At 34.6% G+C, this 14,328-nt stretch overlaps 2 protein-coding genes across 3 annotated transcripts in view; one reads left to right on the top strand and one right to left on the bottom strand.

Annotated features, from left to right (window-relative positions):
* The window catches only part of LOC115446889 (probable cytochrome P450 304a1), a 40,709-nt gene extending 29,098 nt beyond the window's left edge, over nt 1–11,611 (bottom strand). The window contains exons 1-5 of the mRNA XM_030173714.2: nt 11,518–11,611; nt 10,281–10,529; nt 7,794–7,966; nt 5,490–5,762; nt 3,963–4,080 (exon numbers count right to left, since the gene is read on the bottom strand). Coding sequence (XP_030029574.2) covers nt 3,963–4,080; nt 5,490–5,762; nt 7,794–7,966; nt 10,281–10,529; nt 11,518–11,611 — 907 coding nt within the window. The remainder of the gene's footprint in view (nt 1–3,962; nt 4,081–5,489; nt 5,763–7,793; nt 7,967–10,280; nt 10,530–11,517) is intronic.
* The window catches only part of LOC115456418, a 344,631-nt gene that overhangs the window by 187,266 nt on the left and 143,037 nt on the right, over nt 1–14,328 (top strand). The window lies entirely within an intron of this gene.

A 14,328-nucleotide genomic window follows, 5' to 3' on the forward strand; every position in this document is an offset into this window, starting at 1 on the left:
ATGCAAAAATTTATCGATGATTCCATGGTCTACGAATGTGCTTTCGTCTTTACATATATAGGCGTAGATATCTCAGTGTTATGCAATAAATAGTACGCCATATTCGTTTTTATGAATAAAATATTTAAAAGGCAATAGTGGTCTGTCAAATGGTTTCATTATAAGTAACCGATAAGCTTAATTACATATTATTATGTTAACGTTGGCGGTTAAGCAGTTTTACAAACATGAGATTTCCGGTATTATGTAATATAACTAAACTAGATTTCTATCACACATATATTTAAGTTAAAATGCCAGTATATGCAAAACCGTTGAAAATAATCATTAATTCGTTACCATAAACACCTATTAACGCTATAACTGGCCACATATGTTTCATAATATTATACTAAGTATTAGTTTATGTGTTCACGATAGCCTAGTTGGTTATGCAACGGTCTTTTGTTTGTTTCGCAACCAAAGTAGTTTATACCTATTACCTACTACCGCCCAGCGTTCGTAGGAAGCGACTGGGCGTTTATGTCGGGTTCGCCGGCCATAGACCCGGCGTTGAACCGTCCGGAGGTCCCCCCCGAGGCAATTCTTGTGCGCTCGGTCTTCATACCGAATGCACGCCCATGCATGGGGGGACATTTGTCGCGGCCCTAAGCACACTAAAGGTGATGCCTACACCCCCATGGTTGCAAGTTCACATGGGGGGTCAGACAGGGACTCGTACAACATTTCACCTCCTTTTCCTCTCCGCCCATCCTAGTACTTCCTCTTCCCTCCCCCACACTCCTCTCCCAATTCTTCCATCCCACTCTCCTCCTGGCCCCTGCAATCGTTAAGCCGGGGGAACCAGTATGCCGTTCGCAGGTTCCTTCCGGTGTTTACTGCAGGATCAGCCGTAAAAAAAAAACCGTCCGGAGGTATGGAAAAGGATGGGCCACCGCCGAGCCGATTCCCTAGTACTACACACATGCCTATTCACGCCAAATAATCTTCGGCGCATTAGAAATTGCTTCGGGCTTCCTCTGACGAAGAGTGTTTAGTTTTCGTCCGCAACCGGCCCTGCTTGTACAGCCTAATGCGGCCTATCTCTTGTTGCGGGGGGAGGATGTCTCAGAAGCCCACGCACAACGATGGACGCCCTCGGCGTCATCGGCAACATGAGACCCAGCTGCTACGCTACCGTCCACCCCGGGGGTCACAACAATGTACTAAAGGATAATGCAAATCCAAAGTAATAGCGGACAACCCCCTGCCGATTGATCTAGATTTTTGACTCATTTTTTAAAACTTGCTGCATTGCTCTTTACATATGAAGCACAGAATCGTAGAATTTGCATTCAACAGTTTGTCGTGTACGAAGGAAGTATCGAGATCTAAAATCCTAATCCGAGGTAGATTAGAGTTATATTACTGTAAAACTGATACATGATACGTAGCTAATTCTTATTCCTGTATAGTGGAGAAAATTATTTCATTAAGTCATTTAAAATAAACTCCAAAATATTTCCTTCATTGAATAGTTTGTGCATAAGAATGGAGAAAAACTTTATTACGTAGTTTCAAGTTCGTGTATTGTATTTATGTAGCAATGGTTCCAATTGTACAAATAAACAGAATAATTAAAAAGTTCATCTAATAGCAAAAGAAAACAGCACTTATGACAAGTCAGTACCAAATCGCAATAAAAAATGAAACCGCAACATGTTATTTAGTTTTATGTAACTATTCGTATCTGTTACTTATCCACGTCATAATATTTAAGTTTAAAGTAACAATATTACTCATTATTATTCAAGGAGATAGGTAAATACATAACTGTCATTATATGTAACGAATTTGTGTAAACAACATCCAACTATGAAGACTATCTTTACAAAGCTGAGACAAACATATTATAAATAAGAATTCTATTATTTTGTTCACATCAATTAGGTAAGCATTATTAAAAAATGATTAATGTTATAAGATATTAACACCATATTGTCTGCAAGTAAGTTTTTTTAAACGAAACATTATATGCTATGTTTCCCAGATATAAAAATTACTGTCGAAAATAACTACAACTATGAAATTAGGCACTTATTGACCTAATATTCACTGCTCCCCGAGGCAATTCTTGTGCGCTCGATCTTCACACCGAATCAGAGGCAGCCTTTGGGGAAGGCGAACCGGGCAACCGCCCGGGGCCTCGCGCGGTGCCTCGCAGGACCTTTCTTTTACGTTCTTACCGACGAAACTGTTAAAACAGGGGAACGTTTTTTTACTCTGCCCGGGGCCTCGCGTCTGTTCTTTTTGCTTTCGCCTGGGGCCTAGCGTCGTTTAGGGCCGCCACTGCACCGAATGTACATCCAATGCTCATACATGGCGGGGGACAATTGTTGCCGGACGCGCACATTTGCCCTCCGCCAGTCCTAGAAAGTTCCCAACCTTCCCCCATTTTCTTGCCTACTCTCTATCGGGGCCGCAGCGGTTACTAAGCCAGGGGATCTCCTATCCCCTGCTGATAAATGGGGACTAAATTCAAGCAGTAGGTAGCTGTACTAAGTACAGTGAAGTATGTACAAAGTTTAAAGCACTGTTTCCGTGTATCGAAAGACGTAAAAGCGGTATCATTCGAACATAATGATGAATCACAAAACAATAATGTAGGTAATGGAAAACTTGATAGCCCACCTATTTTCATGAAGGATTGTAATCAAAAGATTAAATTACGTGTTCTATAATAAAATCACCAGGTGTTTTATATCACCAAAATATTTTTTTTGTTTACGTGACGTATACTATTGATATGTAAGTTCTTACAGCATACTAGCTTTTGCTAGCGGCTGCGCCCGCTTGAATAGTTTTCTGGGATAAAGTTTTCCAAGATATCAGACCTGCTTTATATCTTTCTAGGATAAAAGTAGCCTATGTCCTTCCCAGGGTTTCAAACTATCTCCATAACAAATTTCATCGAAATAAATACTAAAAGTAGTTTTTTAAAGTGTATTGGGTTCATACAGGTTGTCAAAGCAGATATATGCGGCAAGGGACTTTATTTTAAAATATATTATTTGGATTTTTTTAAGAGGAACAATTTTGTCATACATCGTTTTTGACTAAGTTTAACCGGTTACGCTATGAACGCGACGGAAGCTCTCAAAAGGAATAAATCTTCCCCGTTTTTGTAACATTTTTTGTTAATTTTCCGCTCCTATTCCTCCTATTGGAAAAAAAAACTCACTGAATTGAAAATGACAGACACGTAACGTTCTAGCATAATACTTGGTAACAATCTAACAATAAAGAGGAAAGAATATTTTGTCATTTACTTTTGGTTTGTTTGTATGATGCACTTGTGAGTGGGCTTTGAATCGATTACTTCACCCGAGGTCAGTAAAGTCTTTTGAAAATATAACAATTTAAACTTACCTATAATTCAACGTCGAACTGATTAAGTATCTTGCAACAGTAAAAATAAGGCAACGTACTTTAAATTTGTTTTATTTTTAAAAAGTTTACTACTCAAAAATAATACCCTGTCTACTGTCAGGACGCACTACAGAAAAATGATAGATATTTTCAAAATGGCAGTGCATTTGAAACCAATTGCAGATTCAAATTCGTTTCTAGTCTCCGATATAAAAATCCGCATCATTTGAAATAGTAAGCCAAAGTTTTAGGACGATATTTGAAAACTGCATTTTGGTAGGAACATGGCTATGTTAGGTCAGATTACATTATAATATCATTATCCAGTGTTTCAATAACTTAAAAAATATATGAAGTACATAATAATTTTATAAACTAAAATCTCACATCAGAACAAACCCGTTGTTTACGGTGCATGCTGTAAACATATGCTATGTTTGATTAAAAACTCTGCCTTTAAATTCGCCACTTATGTTTTAGATGAAAATACTTCCATGCATTCATTGACAACGAGTTCATTCTTAGATAACATAATTTAATACTTATTTACATACCTGAAAACGTACTACGACCGGTAAGTTCCTCTTCCTCTTTCATCTTTCTAATGTACATGTCGAGGAAATGTCTGTCGTATGTAGGATCATGCGTTGCTATTGCTTCACTCACAATATTCTGTAATTATTTATTACTTTCTTTACCACCTTTTTACCCACATAAGAACCGAAGTGATAATCCATCGAAAAATCGACGATGCAGCCTATATTACTTTCCTTTACAGCACCTTCACAATAATATCACCGGCGTGTAATAGTTACATGATTTTGCATCGTTTATTTTTAGCAATAGACTTAGATAGCAATAATACTATATTTAAACTAACTAAAGACGTTTCTTTTAATCTGAATAAATTTAAAATAACTGGCTCATGTCGTTATGAGATTTATTACTAATATTAAATACGATAAGCAATGTTTCCTTACATTATTATTGCTAAAATATAAATGTAAAGTATATATTATGTATGTATGTACACAGTACATCGTTGCATTTGCTCTACATTTAACAAGATGCAGATAACATGGGAATTTTTTCCTGTTGCGTCGAAACCATTTTGAATTTCACTACAATGTAACTCAGTGAGATATAGTATAATAATTTTATTGAAGTATATTTATCCCCTCGGACTGGAGTTCGGTCATCCGAACGGTTTTTTCTGTCGGGGGTTATTTAAATTGTTAATTTAATATTTATTTAAAAAAAAATATGTACTTTTTTTCCCAATGGACATCAATTATCACTCCTTATTAACATCTACTCGTTGAGACCATTCTTATGAGCCCAAACACGCTATGTTTGCTGCGAGTTGCTGAGGAGTTGGATATCTCGCACACTATATGATATGATTCTGCAGCGTAAGTTCTAAGATGTTTTAGAAATACTACCGAAGTAATAATATACAAAATATTATATATATTATAAAATATTATATATATTAAATATATATTTTTTTTCTCTTAATTTAATAGTATTTTTAATTTTGTTTTTTTTTTTTTTAATTACTCTCTTTAGTGACTGCTTTATAAAATTGTATCATAATTGTTACTCGTATTGTGTGAATGTTGTACATACCTTTAATGGGCGTGTGCATCAGAATTGTTTTTGTATAATAATGTTATTTGTAATTTATTAATGCATATATGGTGCTGGTGTGTCATTAAATAAAATAAATAAAATTTTAAATAAATTGCATTCGTGAAAGTATGAAAAGATTTGATGAATCTCAAACGCCGGAATAGAACTTCCTAAAATATACCTAAAAACCATGGCTATCATATTTGCTTTTAAACAAAAAATAAATTTATCAAATTCGGTCCATTTGTTGGGAGCTATGATGCTACAAACAGATATACAGATACGTATACACTATTTCGTCGGGGATTAAGTACATAAATACAATTTGTATACATTGATGTATTAAACTGTTCTTTGTATCTCCGAATGTAGGGACATTTTTATAGGATTCACAAAAGATCTGTCTCATAGCATGATGCAAATGGATTAATTTACAAAATACTACTTACATGAAAGAAGTCCAACAAGTACTGGTGTCCTTTAACCAACCCATTGTATCCGCTGTAATTCGGCATTATGTCTTTAAGCCATGGCGTAAGTGACAAGGCCCCGCCCATGTCATTAGAACTCCTCTGGAAGAGCAGGACTCCTCGGGACAAATCCCATAATTTGTGGTACTCAGACCTCGGAAATGTGGACCTCACAAGCACTTGCAGGAGTCCATTTATAAAGGGAACAGCGAAGAAATGCGGCAGGTATACGAGCTCCCCATTGACCAAATCCTAAATAAAATGTATAAAAAAAAGGGTTCATTTATCACTTTCCCGTGTTTTTATAATTTAGTAAAATGCCTACTTATTAGGAATTAAGGTCGATATTAATAAGAAAGTTATTTAATGTCCCGCCCTAAGCTAATGACCTTGAGAAGGATACTTGGCGGCGTGTGTATGTAAAGATATATGGCGGGAATATGTAAAGATTTACGAATAATATCTAGAAAAATCCAATTTTACGTCTTTTTGAAAATTTCACCACTACCTGTCTAATCGTGTTAGTTTAAAATTAAAATTGTATATACTTTAAAAGGAGATGAACGGTACCAATAATTTTAATGGCATTTTCATTGTGAATTTAACGAAACAATATCCACATCATAAAAAACTTAAGCAGTCAAAGGAAAAATAACATATTGCAGAAATATGTTTAATTTTTCTATATGTATTATAATTTTGAATAGATAGCTTTTAAAAATACGGTTACTGCAGCACTTTGCCGGGCCTTTATAATTTTTTTGTAAAATTATCGTGCTTATGTCGTTTATCCGGCTCATCATAACTAGTAAGTAACGGTTCATCAGGATCAACTTTTTGTTAAAAATATTTACCATAAAAAACAGGCATTTATTAAATAGGTATAGCCTAAAGATATTTGTTCATTGTTCAACAAACAAGAAAAGTGGCTGTTATCAAGCATAATATGTTAAATAAACATTTATCATCGCAGTTGTGATTTATAAATATAACATCAATCTAAATTAGATTTAATTTCGTGTTAATATGTTTATCCACGCTTGATGAGTATAATTAACAGAGTTTAACTACCTATTGTATAATACAATGACTTCAAATAAGTTAGATAGTTGTTTTTGGTTGTTAAATATACTTACGCATACATAATAAAATGTTATAACTTATATTTTTTATACGTTTATTATCGTATACTATTTTTAAGCAAAGCAATTAATTAAGACGTTGTTAACTTTTATTACCACGGCATTTTTATTATCGCTCCACAACGCGCGTAGACATAAATTGATAGCTGGAATTCTTTATATCTTACAAACACCAGCAATCCAAGAAATGTTGCATAATTTGAAACATTGAAATATTACTTATCGCGGAATTGCTATTTTTATCGACTTTGGGGCACCCAGAACTCTAAAGTAATATTATAGTGGCTGCCTAACAAAGCTCTGCAATACCCTCTATGAAAAGTTTACAGTAAGGCATTTTTGCACAGTGGAACTCAAAAACTAATTTGTCTTCCTTTGTATGGATTTTGCTAGTCCTAATAGTAAGTTTAACCCTATTTGCGGATTGATTACTGTATATCATGTATCTACTTTATCTGAATATGAAACAAAGAATTTGAACAATTAAGTATCGTAACACGCGTTCTTACTCCATACAAGTATGTGATTAATAAGATAATATTTTAAATTTAGAACTCAGTGTAAAATCAATCGCATTTGTTATCAAAAATATGTTGAGGGTAATTACTGATTGCGCGTCACAGTTTTTAAGAACAAAAATAGATCAAACGTGACTGAAAGTGACGTTCATAAACGTGAGTTTTTAGTTACATTTTTTATGATATCAAAATGTTAGCGGAGCCTGATGAAATAAAATTCATTGTCTTCGCGATCCTAAGTTTTTAGGAGTCTAAACTCCGCCATTGACTTCACAAAGCATGTATAAGTCTGGTATAAGTGTAAGTAAGTCGCGGCACGAACACTAACTATACACATGTCCTATGTAGCCTTTCTGGAATCGCCGATGCAATTTTACTTCAAAGATAACGTTTTAGTCAATACCACGTACGATATTATATAGAGAAAATTCAGTCTTGCGTTTTAACTATAGAGTATATATTCGAACTCTAGTATGGACTAAAAATAGAAAATGATTATGTAGCAAACTCATTTTATCAGGCTCCGTAACCGAAAAGAGCATTAAGGAATGTGATTTATAAATTACAATATAAATTCGTCTATGTACGTAAAAATGAATTCCACAGCAAAGTTCCAGACGTACCTTCTCAGCCGGAAATTTAGGCCCACTTAGTCTCATATCGAGCATTTCCTTTATTTCACATTCAACAGCGGATTCTAAAGTGTCGTCTCGTCTACCAAATCCATAGTCCCTTAAGTAACGAAGCGAGAATCTCCTCTGTACATGCCAAAAGTATCCATCCGTGAAGAAGATTCCTGAAAAAATAAAACCAAGTAAATCGCGTCTCTACTATTACCACTTAAAATTTTGTGTATTAACAAATTTAATACCCCAGTAAAAGACATTTTCTACTATTTTCTATCTAATGTTATTTTCCGGCAGATCGGGGTCAATATATTGTAAAAAGGTCAGTGATAAAACAAGCTGTCCAGAGTTCATAACATGTTTATCAGTACAGGGCTGCGAATTGTTTAAAAATAAGTACATAATATAATGTATTTATCCTCGTCGCAATAACGTCCTTATGAAGTACCTATATCATCACAATTGCAATATAAAGGAAAAGGCTACAAGGTTGGAAAGCGCTGCAAATGGGAACGTCTCATAAAACTAAAGGTGGACGCCTCCGAATATAAGGTTCATATTAATAAATCAATTTCAACTTTGAGTAAAATCTCAGTTAGACATTTACGGTCTGACTTATAAAAATTTCGTAAAGCTATTTAACTAAGCACTTAAAATACAAATTTACTCGATCAACTGTAAGTCAAAACCCGCTACCTTGCCTCTTAATAAGGTTTAAACTAGGAAACCGGAGATATTTTTGACAGCTATTTAAGCAATTCTTAATCACCGCTTAATTTAATAAACCGATGTTGAGTTGTTATTTAAGAGCTTATTCTCAGCTGAGTCAATGCTGTTACACAAATAAAACTCAGCTGTCAAAATCCGTCACATATTGTTACTTAAAAGGTAATTTGAGCTGATATGGATTAGTAATATAGTGACTATCTCAAAATGCCAAAGTTAATTTGACATCATCTCAACTGATATCGCACTTCAAAGTGAAACTGAGTTGTATTTATTACTAGGATCGTAAGCGTCGTGTCGCGTGGCGATAGATAAGAAAAGGGAGCAATTAAAGGTCATTCTACCTGTGGCGATTAATTATAATTATGTCGGCGGGGTAATTATCATGCCCAAAATGCCCTCGTAATAAATAAGATTGGCTGTATAATACCCAGTTATAATCTAAGGTGAATATGCCTGTCCAGTTTATACAGCCGCCGTGGCTGAAGTCGCTTAGGAAGACATAGAAGATACTCATATTATCACGACATATTTACTTTGGCTGTAGGTATAGTCGCAACCTATAACGTAATGTCCTTTGTTTATTACAAAATAAACACACTACGCCTCTATCCTCGAAAGGGTAGGCAGAAGTTCAACCACAGTGTACGCAGCTTTCGCCTGTAAGTTCCGTCCTATGATGTGATAGGCAGTGAGCCTGTCGCTATATCAGGCACAAACTTCAGACTCCCGGCTGGTGGGTAGAAAAACCCAAAATCACTTTGTCCGACATATGGCGAACGCAATACAACTACGCCACCGAGGCAGGTAAAACGAAGCAGGTAAATATAGCGCGAGCTTGATATATTATGCATCCAAAGATTCAGCTGACGTGCAACTAGTTTTCTCACTGATAGTTTAGCTTATTTCTGTCTCATTTTAATGTATATAATATAATAATGATATTGCTTTATTTATTCCATACTTAGGTCAATAAACATGCAATAAGTGACTTAATTCTTTTAAAATTATTTTTGTATGGACCCCCTTCGGATAAAAGCCTCCTCCAAGAAACTCCACTTATCTCTATCCATCACATTTAATGTACATATTACACAATCTATTAGCAAATTGGGTGAATACGTTAATCCTGACTATCTGTGGAATATACTTAAATGTAGTTGTCGAATTAAAAAACTTACAAATTTTCGTTGACCGCCTTGAGAGTCGAGCCAAATACCTACTTGACGCTTTTACAGGCTAAATACACTAACACTTTGACTATACCAATATAATTATTTAATTTAATTTATCGTAACAATGTAACTAATTATGAAAATGCATAAATGTATGACATTCTCGCTATACGTTTTTTAGTTCCTATCGCTTTTTGAGTATCATTGAAGTTTTTCTTAAAAGTTAATTCACCATTGCCATAAGCAAACAATGGTTTATTATAGTAAATAATAAAAGAAATGATTGCATCCCCCAATCCCAAACTTAATAAAATATTTAAAGATTAGCAACATTAGAGTATGAAATATAAGTTGCAGCTTTGACTGAGTGAATGTCCTTTCTGGGAATAGAAACTACGGGCATTATACTTTTTTCTGAGATAAAAATGTGGCCGTCTGTAATCCAAGCCTATATAGATATGTATGCCAAACATCAAAATCTATTCAGCGGTTTATGCGTTTACTTTTAACAAACATCGGAATAACCAAACGTCTGAGAACATTTTTAAGAACTAAAACATTTACAAATCATTTTTATCCTTACCAAGCCTCTTCCAATAAGACCTCAATCTGCCCACAATTATGTCCACTCGGCCATCGAATTCATCACGATTCAGCATGTCCTTTATATCAGCAGGGTCGTTTAAAACAACAGTTCGAACCGGTCCCATGTATAAACCAATTATTTTGGTCTTATATTTTTCTCCTATTTTCTTGAATGCCAACGCTAGATTACTGAACTCATAAAGTAAGACAATCCAAAACGCGCCATATACCGGAAGACTGGGAGGTCCTGCAAACAGAAAATAACCACAATACAATATAGATAAATCTACATTACCTACCGCCGAGACCTTTATTGATTACTTTATATTTTATTATGCCTCTGTGTACTTGTGAAAAAAACAATTTCTGCGAGGTCAATATCACTATAGAGTAGATTTAATACGAGGACCAAAGGCTGTGCTAATATATTTGATACTCATGATAGATATGATGCTACTTAGATCAAATAATTCATACAAATAATTTTGCTATAGATTTCTTTCCTATCAGATCATGGGTGGAATGTAGACCCTGAAAACATTGGATAAATTAAATGATAAAAATGATACACAGGCCAAAATGTACATACATCACTATGTATGTACATTTTGGCCTGTGTATCATTGGGGGTACAGTTGAGACTGGATGTTATGTCTAACTATTAAGGTCACAATTCTAACTTAAAATGTTTAAGTAACTACGCCATTTGTGGATGCATAATATAAATTAAAAGTTACAATATAATTGTGTTCAAACGCTAAATTGCAAAATGACTTCACAATTATAAATATAATATTGCGCATTATCTAGAATTTTAAATGTGGTCAGTAATTTCTGATGTAATTTAGTTAAGTACTAATTAGAAAATTACGGTTGATTATGTACCTGCGTATTCCTAATATCACATTTTCCTATACAGTCTATTTAAATGAATAGGGGTACGATTTTATTCAATTATCGTTGCTACATACTTATTTCTAGGAATTATTCTATTATAATTACATTAGTTATAACTCATTTGTAATAATTTAATTACCTACCTACATACCTAGCTACTTTTAAATTCCAATATGTTTGGTATTTTTAATCGCTTTCAAAATAAAGACACGGTTGTTCTGAGTTTGAAACCTAAGCATTTTTTGAAAACTAACAAGGCATATAATCATTGAATTAAAGGGTTTAATTTTGCACATTAGGAAATAATATTTCATAGTGTGAATTTGCCATTTACTCACCTGGAGGAAATTTGTCTGGTCTTTTAAACGCATTTTTGTAACAATACACAAATAAACACGGTATCAACACAGCGAGTACTATAGAAGCAATCATTTTAAAGAATCACAGATATTATGTGGAATTTAATTAAAGCAGGATAGGTTTTTTTGATTGCTGCTCCACTGTGCAGACGTCTTTCGTTAAACAACGAATCAATACAATAAGTGTCCAATAAGCACCAAACCATTTGATAATGCAATATCAACCGCGGCTATACATACGTATAAAATATTTAGAGCACAGCAGACGGCTTCGTCCGCAACAAAGTTCTAGTAGCAAGATAACAAATCAAAAGACATTTTTTTCTGACTTAGAGAAAAATCGACGCATTTAGTAAACTTAAAAATATCATCCGCGACAAAATATAAGTGTTAGGAATGGGATATGTAGCAAAGTAATAACGCCCATAGAATTGATAAACTATATAGTTTATTTACTATTAACAGAGTTTACGCTACATCGAATGTATAACTGTAACACCATTTTGATTTTAACACCAATTTTTGTATTTATTATTTTTCCATTGTTATGGAAACCACAATGTCATATAAGTACAAAATCAGCCGGCTAAATTGATTTAATATAAATCATAATGGCGTTATAACTCTCCTACATATCCCACTCTTAACAGGTTATCGACCCAGCCCAGTAAGTAACAGGCATATGGGGGAACCGTTAAAAATGTATCAAACTTACACTGAAAAATTTAACGTCGAAAATGATGATTATTAGAAAGTGCAAGTACAGGCAGTACTCACGAAAAATCAAGTATGCAAATACGTCAATGGTTCGTTATCTAAGCCGGATACTGTGATAGAAGCGAGCGCGTGGCCTGAAAAAGACGATATGGCGAAAGCTGATCTAATTTTGGCAATATGTCCAGGTGAGCTGAATCACATTAGGAAAAACTAGAGAACATTTATGCATCTAAAGGAGCCATAAGAAAGGCAAGTTTATTTAAAAAAAAATAATTTTAACAAAAAATTAAACCGCCTTCAAAAAACACTCAAAACCAAAAAATAATTTCATATAACAAGTATATATTGGATACCAATTTTGGAGTCGGTGCCTAATTAAAATTGCTAATTAGCTATATTTGTTGCATAGTCCATCTATGAGCTAAATTTCTTTCAAATCAATTAAAAGGAGTAGGTTTGCGTTTACTACTAACAAACATACACAGTGAAAGGTGTAATACCAAGCACATGTATGGTGTTTAATCTTTTTATTTCCTCTTTTTTCGCGGCAGGGAGTGTTATATACCCACATTTGACCAGCTATAGGTAACAGGGGAAGAATTTGGGTAGTGTACAGTTCACAAATTTAAATATTTCCTTAATAGCTTCCATTTGCTGTGCTGCGGCGGTGTGTTTATCTCCGGTGACGATCTGACTTGTTGACTTTGTACGCTGGCAGCACATTGTTTTCGTATATTCGTTAATGTATTTATCTAGCTTAACTAGCAATTTTAATTAGGCACCGACTCCAAAATTGGTATCCAATATATACTTGTTATATGAAATTATTTTTGGGTTGGAGGTGTTTTTGAAGGCGGTTTAATTTTTGTTAAAATTATTTTTATTTTTGCTTTTGTGTTAGTAAAAAATAGACCGTCCCGATGGCGTAGTTGTGTTTCGCTCACGATACGACTATCGCGCTGAGGAGTTACACCTCTGAGTACCACTGAAAAGGGAAAAGGTGTGATGCTATATATATGTATGTAAGAAGTAGATTCAAGCAAACCTAACGCAAAAACACAACTGATATATTTGGCTCACAGTACAACCATCGCGCTGTGGTGTTACACCTCTGCCTACCCTTGAAAAGGGGAAAAGGTGTGATGCTATATATATGTATGTAGGTAAGAAGTAGAGTCAACTAAACCCAACGCAAAAACACAACTAATGTGTTTCGCTCGCAGTACGACAATCGCGCTGAAATGTTACACCTCTGCCTACCCCTGAAAAGTGGAAAAGGTGTGATGCTATATACAAGTATGTAAGAAGTAGATTCAAGCAAACCTAACGCAAAAACACAACTGATATATTTGGCTCACAGTACAACTATCGCGCTGTGGTGTAACACCTCTGCCTACCCCCGAAAAGGGGAAAAGGTGTGATGCTATATATATGTATGTATGTAAGAAGTAGAGTCCACTAAACCCAACACAAAAACACAATTAATGTATTTCACACGCAGTACGACTATCGCGCTGAAATGTTACACCTCTGCCTACCCCTGGAAAGCGGAAAAGGTGTGATGCTATATATTATATGTATGTAAGAAGTAGATTCAAGCAAACCTAACGCAAAAAGACAACTGATATATTTCGATCATACTATAACTATCGCGCTGTGGATTTACATCTCTGTCTACCCCTAAAAAGGGGAAAAAGTGTGATGCTATATACATATATGTATGTATGTAAGAAGTAGAGTCAATTAAACCCAACCCAAAAACACAACTGATATGTTTCACACACAGTACGACTATCGCGATGAAATGTTACGTCTCTGCCTACCCCTGACACGGGGAAAAGGTGTTATGCTATATGTATAAGTATGTGAGAAGTACAGTCAACCAAACTCAATCCAAAAATATAACTAAATTCGTCACAGGAAAGCTAAATTCGCGATTTCGTTTTCTTGGACGACCAAATTTTTCTAGTTTTTTTAATTTTAAAACCAAACTACCGAAGCGATGTTGAAAAACATTTTATGGGAGCAATCTGGAGAGAAATTCTTTCGAATAAAAAAGAATTTTCCAAATCG

Source organism: Manduca sexta, chromosome 20 (genome assembly GCF_014839805.1).
Source record: "Manduca sexta isolate Smith_Timp_Sample1 chromosome 20, JHU_Msex_v1.0, whole genome shotgun sequence".
NCBI classification, from domain to species: Eukaryota; Metazoa; Arthropoda; class Insecta; order Lepidoptera; family Sphingidae; genus Manduca; species Manduca sexta.